Raw genomic sequence first — 11,260 nt, 5'->3', positions numbered from 1 at the left:
CACCAGGACCTGATGGAAAACATCCATGTGTCCTCAAAGAGCTGAGCTTAGTTATTTCAAAGCCATTATTTTTAGAGATTTTTAGAGAATCTTTAGTCACTGGCAAGGTACCGATGGATTGGCGTAAGGCCAATGTGGTTCCTATCTTCAAGAAGGGAGCAAAGTCATTACAAGGTAACTACAGACCCAGTTTTACGTCAATAGTTGGAAAGGTCCTAGAGAGTTTGATAAAGAGCCACATAGAGTATTTTCTGCTAGAAAATATTATTATAAGTGATAGTCAGCATGGCTTCAAGAAAGACAGAAGTTGTCAAACAACTTTACTCTCTTTTTATGAGGAAGTAAGTAAACAAGTAGACAGTGGAATATAGTATAGTATACTATAGTATACACTAGTTGATATAGTGTACTTTGACTTTGCTAAAGCATTTGACACTGTACCCCACAGATGGTTAATATGCAAGTTAGGGTTGATAGGTTTAGAAAAGTCAATCTGTAAATGGATTGAGAACTGGGTTAAGGATTGCATCCAGAGGGTTGTAATTAATTATTCATACTCTGAATGGTCCAAGGTTATTAGTGGTGTACCCCAGCGTTCAGTGTTGGGACCTTTACTGTTTAACGTCTTCATAAATGATATAGAGTTTGGGATTAAAAGTACCATTTCTGTGTTTGCAGATGACACCAAACTATGTATGGAATTAAGTCCATGCAGGATGTCTTTAAACTACAAGCAGACCTGGATATACTGTTTGATTGGGCAGCCAAGTGGCAAATGACATTTAATATAGATAAATGTAATATTATGCGCTTGGGAGCTAACAACATGCATGCGTCATACTGTCTAGGGGGAATACATTTGGGGAGGTCAGAAATGGAAAAGGATCTGGGGTTTCTGGTAGATCATAGACTTTATAACAGCATGCAATGCCAAGCTGCAATATCCAAAGCTTGTAAAGTACTTTCTTGTATTAAAAGACAAATATACTGCAAAGATGGAGACATAATCCTGCCCCTGTACAAAGCATTGGTCAGACCACATCTGGAATATGCAGTCCAGTTTTGGGCACCAGTTCACATAAAGGACATTGTGGAATTGGAGAGAGTGCAGATAAGGGCAACTAAACTAGTAAAAGTAATTGAGGAGCTCAGCTATGAGGAGAGATTAGCTGAACTGAATCTATTCTTCCTTTGAGAAGAGACGTTTAAGGGGGATATGATCACCCTGTATAAATATATAAATGGTCCATACAGAGAACTCTCTTCCCCATTATTCACTTGGAATGTGAATTCACTGTGGAATCGGCTCCCTCAGGAAGTAGTTTCAGCAACTACTATAGATTGCTTTAAGAAAAGCTGGATGTTTTTCTAGAAGCACAGAATATAACTGGGTATTAAGGCTTTAAAGTAAAAATACCAGTGACTGTTAATCCAGGGAATATCTGATTGCCTCATGGAATCAGGAAGGAATTTTTTTTCCCTGTTGAAGCAAATTGTAACATGGTTTTTTTGCCTTCTGACCCCTGTCTGTATGTAATGGTAAAGTTAAAATGTGAAAAAAATAATGCCCAACGTGCTTGTCGGGAATTCAACCATTTGGCTCCCTCTATGTACTTTAGATTCTTATGGTCAGTAAATACAGTTACTGGATGCTCTGCCCCCCCCCCCCCCCCAACCAGTGTCTCCACTCCTCAAAAGCTAATTTGATAGAAAAGAGTTCTCAATTTCCAATGTCATAATTTTGTCCCGCTGGAGAAAATATATGGGAAAAGAAGGCACAAGGGTGTAAACGTTCTGGGTTTCCCCCGTATCGGATGCATTTACCTCCACAAAGAAGAATTGCTGGATATCTATATGTACAAGGATATGGGTGGAACAAAAAGCCTCTTTCAATCTTTTAAAGGCTTCACAAGCCTGGGTTGGCCACTGGGAAGAATTTGCTCCCTTCCGTGTCAGATCAGTAAGGGGAGTTGTCCTTATATTCAAACCGAATATGGCTTTCCAAAATTGGGATAGACCAGACCCGAAAAACATGGGATTCGACTGCAAAAATTTGGGAAAAAAATATAAAAATTATTCTTAAATGAATTTATTTATTGTGTGTTTTTATTTTAACTAATTTTTTATTTTTATTTTTACAGGTTATCTGACAATGACATTATGATAATGTCATTGTGGGATCCCCGGACCGTGGGAACTTTGCACGTGCCTCCAATTAGCTGTAACCTCAGGCGATACCAGGGCAATAAAGGTTCAATGGGGATATGTATCTCCATTCATCACACATTGACATGTGTTCTGTATCTGTGACACATACTACAACTCCTCTAGGGCTGAGGGAGTAATCAGGGAAGCAGAGCTGTCAGCATAATAGAGCTGATTGCTCTGCTCCCTGATTGGCTGAGGAAAGGGAAATCCTGATGATGCTTGAGCTGTCATCAGGGTTTTCTATTTCTCAGCCAATTACAGAGCACTAGAGATGAATGGGCACAAGGCTCCCCATTCAAGTCTAGTGCCTGAAAGGCTGAGAAACCTAAAACCTCAGCCAATCACAGAGCACTAGGGGTGAATGGAGAGGCTTGTCCTCATTTAACCCCTAGTGCCCGGGGGATCCCTCACTGTCAGGAGGACCCATGGGACTGCTCATGTCAAGACTGCAGCCCTGGGAATCATCCTGTCATTGGGATAACCTGAAAAAAAAGTTTAGTTACACAAACACACACACAATTAATAAAATAATTTAACTTTAAAGCCTTGTCCTATTTTTTACACATATTTTAACTCATATTTACCCATATTTTATTCAGGGAATGAGTAAGGGGTCTTATGTACCCCTGTACTCATTCCCCAGGGTGGGGTGGTGGAGATCTGTTTTCAATAGAAGCTTTCATAAAAAGCTTTAAAACGCTTGTAAAAGCCTCCGTTGAGTGCAATGAGAGCATTTTCAAGCATTTTCAAGCATTTTAATGCGTTTTCTCGTGTTTATCCTGCGTTTTAATTTTTTAAACGTTGCAAGCAACATTTACACACGTCCAATAATTATCGTTAGAAACGAACAACGAACGACCGACGAACAACCTATTAGCCAAAAATCGTTCTAAAAAAAAAGTGACCAACGACACCAAGGAACGAGGATTGTCATTGGAAATGAATGACCGCCACGGCGGATCTGATTGGCCGACGATCGTTCACTATCTATCATATGTAGAGTCGTTCAGTGATCGTGCATGATTCTGCGGTACACTTTCTGATTTTACATGTCACTTCCTGCATCGTTCAAACGATTGTATCTAGCGTGTGGACACTGTTGGTGGATTATATTTGAACAATCATATTGTTACAGTATGTACAGAATTGTGGACAATATGATTGTTCAAGTATAATTGTGCATAATCGTTGATCTGTTGTAATCGTTCGTTTTCTAACGATAATTATTGGAAGTACGTAGCTAGCTTTAGCCTAATATTGATGTGACAGGTGCTCTTTAATATTCATGTGAAGTACAGGGGTATGTAATAGTGTTATGTATCTTTTTATGTATCCTATAATGTATCTTTTTACATGTGTTTGGAGGCTGTAGAAGCTCTACACAGTCCTGAAAAAAACCCAAATTTTTCCCCCATTGACTTGAATAGTGTTGGAATTTGACATTCGACCACCCAAATAATTTTGCTCTATTCAAGCGAATAGCTTACGAATCGAATAGTGAGCTAATCGACCAACACTAGTGACCACGACTGAGTAGTTCTTAAAAAAATTTTCTATAAAAATTGGCGAAACCTAGGAATCTTTGTAGGGCCTTTTAATTTGTGGGCTGAGGCCAATCAAGGACAGCAGTGACCCACTGTAGTTAGTACATGCTCCTACGCTACCATCTTTTTTTTCCTCAAAAAATAAACCAGCCCCAGCAAGGGATGCAGAAGGCCGGATAAAGCCCAATTTTTCTTTTATATAGGCTTTCATGGCCAAATTTTCAGGGGCAGTGAGATTATAGAGATGCCCCCGGTGGAAGAACATCCGCAGCCTGAAGAGAGAATACATCCAAGAGGGCCCAATAAGGACTGGGCAGCTTTTCTAGGGATGTACCAGCAACAGGGAGAGGTAGTGATCTTACTAAACAATTCTCAAATCATTTAACAATCTGTCCCGAATCACAGCCAACTATGGGATTATGTCTGCGCAACCAAGGTAGCCCCAAAATTACAGGTGAGGAAGGCATATCAAGCAGTAAAAATTCAATCATTTCATAATGGGTAACCCCCACTTTTACATAAACCTCAGGGGTAACGGTTATGGGTTTACAACTAACACATGGGTTAACAGCTAACACACATACAGATTCAAAAGGCCTAATAATAGGAATTCCCAGATGTGGTCTGACCAATGCTTTGTACAGGGGCAGGATTATGTCTCTACTTCTGCAGTTTATTCCTCTTTCAATATAAGAAAGTACTTTACTAGCTTTAGATATTGCAGCTTGGCATTGCATGCTGTTATTAAGTCTATGATCTACCAGAGTGCCCAGATCCTTTACCATTTCTCACTCCCCCAAAATGTATTCAACCTAAACAGTATGAAGCATGCATGTTGCTAGCTCCCAAGTGCATATTTTTACATTTATCTATATTAAATGTCGTTTGCCACATTCCTGGCAAGAATGCAGTGCACGAGTACCTCTGTTAAGGACGGTCTACTTTTGGTGCAGCTCCGTAAGGGGCCGCCCTATGCAAATCTGCCGGCCTTGTCCACCGGAGAAAGCGCATAGGGCCTGCCCTGATAAGGAGCTCCCATGGGTTTGACTGACCCGCTGGTTGGGGCAGGGAAAGCTTGGCCTTACCAATTGGTCTGACAAGCGGTCCGAATCTCACTCCAGTGTCGTACCCCTGGAGTGGCGACTCGGGGGCACCTTAAAATCACTGGGTTTGGGACCCCACTGATTTTTAAGTTGCACAGTCACGTCACTGTTTATACTTTTATTCGTCACATCGCCTTTTTCTGCATTAGCTGCGGCTAGTGCAAATGGGCAATTTTTAAAATCTGTTGCCCTGTGTGTTATGCACAGTGCACATTATTATTTAAATGTTTTTATGTTTGTCACTGTCACTGGTGTGGTATTTGTTTGCCACTTTTGATGGAGGGTGCTATTCCCTTATAGGCTAGCCCTTACGTCTTGGAGACTGCCTTGGCCTAAAAAACAGGCGCTCTCCCTTAGTGGGAGTCTCTCTTCAGGAGAGCTCCCAGCTGAGTATCTGGTGGGACCTGCTTATGCAGTCCCAGAGAGAAAAGGTCCCTCTCTGGCTTTGGTCAGGGGGGCTCAGTATCCAGCCCTCGTCTGGAGCTTGGCTTCGGAGGGTCTGGAGAAAAGGGTGGCCCTTGTGGAAGGCAGTAGCCTTATTCACGAAGCATCAGGAGTTCCTTGTGTTCAGTGAAGCAAAGTTTCTTTATTCATGCATGGAGATTCTCACAATCAGTTGACACGTGCTCAAGGCACACTGAAGGAGAAGTCTGACATTCAGCATAGAAGCTCCCATATTTATACAGAACAAAACATATAGTATTGTATAGCAATGTTACACATCAGCAAACATGATGAATATCCCTTATCAGGACTGCGGTTGTTGTTGTTTCATTCAGCCTTGAGTCCTATTGTTCCTTATCTCGTAACAAGCAGACAAGCTGCAAACTGTTTTCCTTAAGATTAACATGTTCTCCTCACCCTGTGGCCTTATTTAATAAACTGCAGTTTATGATTAGCCAAGGCCATGATGTTGTTCTCTTTTCAAAGAGGCTCAAGGCCTTTTTCTATAATTGAAGCGTGAGCAGATTTTTGATAACTATATAGGAAGAATAAGTAAGAATAAGTATATAGACTTTGCTTTTAACACCCTTCCTCTTTGGAGGAGGGTTTACCAAATAGTACCCCAGTGCATGTTTTTTGTGTGGTGTTTTTGCACCTTCACTTTTATACCGTACACGGGGTGTGTTTTAACACGGATCGCGAGATTCGATAAAAAAAAAAAATCTGTATGCTGATGACACTCAAATCTATCTGTCCACCCCTGACTTGTCTCAGTCCTGGATAAGGTCTCATGCTGCCTGTCAGCCATCTCATCATGGATGTCTGACCAATTTTTGAAGCTCAACCTGGATAAAACAGAACTCATCATCCCCCCCCCCCCTCCTCAATTTTCAAATCTCCTCCTGACATATATCTAACTGTTAACAACACTGTTATTCACCCCTCCCCTTAAGGCACGTTGTCTTGGTGTCACTTTTAAATCTGCCCCCTCATTTATCCCCCATATTCAGAACATTTCCAGGTCCTGTCACTTTCACCTATGCAACATCTCCAAAATCCACCCCTACCTGTCCCCTGAGACCACCAAACTCCTTGTACATGCTTTCATCATCTCTCGTCTGGACTACTGTAACATCCTCCTCTCTGGTATTCCACTAACCTGACTCTCTCCTCTACAATCTATTATGAATGCTGCAGCCAGACTCATCCATCCTTCCATCCGCTCCTCTTCCGCTGCATCTCTTTGCAGATCTCTACACTGGCTTCCATTTCACATTAGAATCAAATTCAAGCTTCTGTGCTTTGCCTTCAAATCCCTGCACAGTTATTGTCCCACTTACATTTCTGACTTGGTAAAAAACTACTCCCCCACTCGCTACCTCCGCTCCTCCAATGACCTACTAATGACTTCCTCACTCATAACCTCATCACACACACAGATACAAGACTTCTTCAGAGCTGCCCCAACTCTCTGGAATGGTCTTCCTCGTCCTATTCGGCTTGCTCCTACTTTCTGCTCATTTAAAAGAGCACCTAAAACCTATTTTTTCAAACTTGCCTACCCATCTTCTTCTNTCTTTTGAAACCATCACTACTTCCCACCATTACATATCTCCCATCCTATTGTGTGTAAATTCCCCCACCTACTAGATTGTAAGCTTTCCAGGGCAGGGTCCTCTTCTCCTGTATCAGTCTGTACTAGTCTGTCATTTGCAACCCCTATTTATTGTACAGCGCTGCGTAATATGTTGGCGCTAGAAAAATTATGTTTATTAATAATAATAATAATAATAATAATAATAAAGGGCTATACCTGTTTCTAAGGTGGGATTCAGTTTATGTAGTTCAACTGGTCTAGAGTATTCTATTTCCAGACATGTTTGTATCTGGGTACGTTCTTTCTTCTTAGTCGAGGCTATTTGTAGTAGCTGTCCTCGTTTGATTGACCTAAAGGCTTCCCGTAATATTGTATAAGATAATACTGAACCAGAATTAAGGGTGAAGTATTCTCTAGAGCAGGTCAACAATTTACAGATTATATCTGGATATGACAACAAAGGATCATTGATCAACCAGGATGGGGCTTGTGATTGAATAATTAAAGATCTACAGGTAATAATCACTGGGTCATTAGGAATATATGCTCTCAGAATTTTAGGCAGAAAGTATAAGGTGCCCAAACATGGTCGATTCTAGAAAATGATTAATGTGCTACTGAATATATATATTGGAGATGTCTGGTCGTGGTAAAGGAGGGAAAGGTTTGGGGAAAGGAGGCGCTAAGCGCCATAGGAAGGTGCTCCGTGATAACATCCAGGGCATCACCAAACCCGCCATCCGCCGTTTGGCCCGCAGAGGGGGTGTCAAGCGTATCTCCGGCCTCATCTATGAAGAGACCCATGGAGTGCTGAAGGTTTTCCTGGAAAATGTCATCCACGATGCCGTCACTTACACCAAGCACGCCAAGAGGAAGACCGTCACCGCCATGGATGTGGTCTATGCTCTCAAACGCCAGGGACGCACTCTGTACGGATTCGGAGGCTAAACCTGAACACTCATCTACTCGCTTTATGTACTCTAAGGTCCTTCTCAGGGCCACCCACCTCATATAAAGAGCTATGCTGGTCCTGGTGACATTGTTCATCTTGTTAAAATTATAACACGATTTTCGGATACGATGACTGGCCTATTCAACGTTTAGCTGTAACAATGTATGGTGGTTAAAGGGTTAGCATCATAGAGAAGACATCACGTAATGTTCCCAGGATGAAAGAAACTCTGCCCATCATTCTCCCTGCAATTCCTGACTATTCTATTAAACTGTCACACTATAAAGGGTTAATCTTTCCCACACTATATAAGAAGTTTTATATTTCCAGGTCATTATTTCTTTTTTCTTTTGTAATGTGGCCGGATGAATTATTTCTTGTAATGGTTGGTAGAATTTAGGTGGGAATTTAGCTGTGGGCGTGTCCACCAGTAATCGCTATCCCCATAATTTGAAGATTTTAGTGGTAACGTCCTATGACAGATGTCAAGTGATAAGATATCCAATATATCAACTTTTACGCATTTTCCTATTGGCTTATAACGGGAGTGTCATGATTGTGATTGGCTGTGCATAACGGTTTGCTTTTTAAATTGTCTGCCAAAATTATTTGGCCGTTATTAAGGAAGCAGCACGTGACATTTTATAACGGACAAATCATACGGAGAAGATGCAGAATACGTTATGATATCGATGTACAAAATATAGATCGTACAATAATAATCCTATTTTACAGGGGAGCTCCTTGCTGCCATACCAGAAAGCTCAAGAGAATAGTAATAAGTATGACAGATCTGATCTGAGGTACCATAGATCACATTTCATAAAATGGAGATCAGATCTCTGAACCCTGCAGACATTCTGACCTGTACATAGGAAAAGCCCTGTAAATACACCAGTTGTGTATAATTTATTTCTGCACCCCCAGAATCCCTCTACAAAGCACCGCCAGACCCGGCCTAGGACAGCATGGATTCGAATTGTAGTCCCTGGCAGAAAGCATTCAGCTCTTTGTATGGAGAATGTGGTGGCTCTGAGAAGAGCCTTTGTGTTATGCTGGTTTTGATGGATGACATTTATGCCCTCTCTCCGCGGATTCTGCGGGCCAGTTGTATGTCCTTGGGCATGATGGTGACCCTCTTGGCGTGGATGGCGCACAGATTGATGTCCTCGAACAGTCCGACCAGATAAGCCTCGCTGGCCTCCTGCAGAGCCATGACAGCGGAGCTCTGGAAGCCCAGGTCGGTCTTGAAGTCCTGGACGATCTCCCTGACCAGGCGCTGGAAGGGCAGCTTGCCGATGAGTAGCTCGGTGGATTTCTGGTAGCGGCGGATCTCTCGGAGAGCCACAGTGCCGGGCCTGTAACGGTGAGGTTTCCTCACTCCGCCGGTGGCTGGGGTGCTCTTATGGGCGGCTTTAGTAGCCAGCTGCTTGCCGGGAGCTTTCCCTCCGGTGGATTTTCGGGCTGTCTGTTTAGTTCTAGCCATCGCTGAAACTACACTTCTCACTCAAGACGAGATAGAAGAATGTAAAACACACGGGAGACGAGTCCATTTATACATCGTGCTAGATGTTTATTGGTTAGAGCTGGTCACGCCCCTAACTTTCTATTCATTCAATAACTTTCGGTAAAATCAGCCAATGACTTGCTAGTTTGTAGGGCGGAGCTTCACTAATTTCAAGTCTATGCCTACAACAAAACTCCTTGCGTGCAGCGTGACCCAGTGTGATACAAAGAAGCCGGCCAGCCGGCGGGCTGGCCTGCTTCTTTGTATCAGGCGCGCGGGCCCCAATGAACCAGGCGGCAAATCGACTGCGGCTCCGGAAGTGAGGCTACGGTCATCGGAAACCCAAGCATCTGTCTTTCCTCAGGAACCAGCTTCCCCTGAGCTTAGTGGGCCACCTTCCCTTCACCCGCAAAGTCATACAGGATCACCCATCAGCAGCTCTTCCTTACAAGGCACCATGGAGGACTCTTCTGCTTCAGGCTCTCCATTGTTCACATTATTCTCCAAGGGGGCAGAAACCGCATATTCTTCCATCCTGCAGATTTACCTCAACTGTTGAAAGTCTTACAGCTCCCCAATATCAAACCTACCGGATTGGCCCTCTACGATGCCCATGCTCCTTACAGCTTGCCTCCTACTTACCTGTGCGCTGCCCCTTCCTCTTCTTTTCCATGTTGCACCCCTGTCTTGGCCTTCTGCTTTAACTCCCACTCCAGGGACTCCGTCCGCTCAAAACGTGTGAAGCTAGTACAACTCAGCGTAACCATCTCACTTTGAAAGTTTAGCCTGCTGATGTCACAGTCTTTTCAGTCACTGAAGTTGAAGATCTGTCAGACAAGATGCACGTGAAGTTATCTGTCTCTTTGTTTTTACTTGTTTCTGTGTTGTTGTTTGTAATGACTACACCCCTTGTATCAGCTGCAGCTGATGGTCATTACTGCTCCTCCATTTAGTCTGGCCTCACACTTCCTGCTATGCGGTTGATACGAGTTCCTGCTTCTCTATTTGCTATTAAGATAAGTTGAACTACTTTTGGTGTTTTGTTGTTCTTTGGTTGTTACTAGGCCTCAGGGAGACACTTGTTCTTTCATCAGGCTTTTTTTTTTACCATGGTTGCCTTGTCCCTGAGGTTTTTTTGGACATGAATTATTGATTTTGCGGTTCTCATGTTTTGGTGATCACCTACTGCTTTGTTGATCCCTTTATTTATGAACACAGATTTCCTGGATTTCCATGTGGATCTTTATGGTTGTCAGGATACGTCATTATCCCTGAATGCGGATGTCTGGCTCACTTACTTGTGTTACAAGGACGACTTCACATGTTATATGCTGTTTCCGTACGGATGAATATGGCTGGTCACCCTATGTCTGGACTCCCTATCTTCTGTATTAATGAGTCATGGTCTAGTAACTAAAACCTGTTTTTTCACTGGCACTTTAGCCTTAGTTTGATATATAAATTGATGCTTCTATCATACAAGTTGATGCGGTGCTGCCACCTAGGGGCTGCTGGACAACCTAGCAAGGGCGAATCCCGACGTACCCCTGGATGGACCCCCCGCATTGACTTTATACAATTCATGCTGGGTTACATTTTGATATTGCCTTTTTTGAGGCACCGATATATATGGAGATGGCATCTCACTCTAGATCCGTCTCCTCTTTTTTTTTTTTTTTTTTTTTTGTGGGGTAACTGAACTTTGCCAAGTAGTTTTACCAGTAGCTCTTTTAGAATATGTTGATGTTTTTATTGCTGCCATCTCTGGACATTTCTAGGTTCCTTAGATATTCTGATTTGCTAAATTCGACTTATCCCCGTGTTTTTGGTTTATGTGGGATCCCTCAGACGGGATTGGACGGATACCGCTGTTAGCTGACACTTCCCTACATAGGCGTGCCATCC

At 42.8% G+C, this 11,260-nt stretch overlaps 2 protein-coding genes across 2 annotated transcripts; one reads left to right on the top strand and one right to left on the bottom strand.

The window, feature by feature from the left end:
* The first annotated feature begins 7,531 nt into the window (after positions 1 to 7,531).
* On the top strand, positions 7,532 to 7,898 carry LOC140339767 (histone H4-like). Its single transcript, XM_072424672.1, has one exon. It carries the CDS (start codon positions 7,533 to 7,535, stop codon positions 7,842 to 7,844), a length of 312 nt encoding a protein of 103 aa, XP_072280773.1. The 5' UTR covers position 7,532; the 3' UTR covers positions 7,845 to 7,898.
* Positions 7,899 to 8,879: 981 nt separating this feature from the next.
* LOC140339766 (histone H3-like) lies at positions 8,880 to 9,341 on the bottom strand. The gene has a single exon (XM_072424671.1). It carries the CDS (start codon positions 9,332 to 9,334, stop codon positions 8,924 to 8,926), a length of 411 nt encoding a protein of 136 aa, XP_072280772.1. The 5' UTR covers positions 9,335 to 9,341; the 3' UTR covers positions 8,880 to 8,923.
* Positions 9,342 to 11,260: the final 1,919 nt, after the last annotated feature.

The sequence above is a fragment of the Pyxicephalus adspersus genome, chromosome 10, assembly GCF_032062135.1.
Source record: "Pyxicephalus adspersus chromosome 10, UCB_Pads_2.0, whole genome shotgun sequence".
Taxonomy (NCBI): domain Eukaryota; kingdom Metazoa; phylum Chordata; class Amphibia; order Anura; family Pyxicephalidae; genus Pyxicephalus; species Pyxicephalus adspersus.
Note: the sequence above shows the minus strand (reverse complement) of the source record. Positions and strands in the feature narration are given on the sequence as shown.

Excerpts from the sequence above, each read along its gene's own strand:
- LOC140339766 (XM_072424671.1), bottom strand. The coding sequence starts at position 9,334 with ATGGCTAGAACTAAACAGACAGCCCGAAAATCCACCGGAGGGAAAGCT.
- LOC140339767 (XM_072424672.1), top strand. The coding sequence starts at position 7,533 with ATGTCTGGTCGTGGTAAAGGAGGGAAAGGTTTGGGGAAAGGAGGCGCT.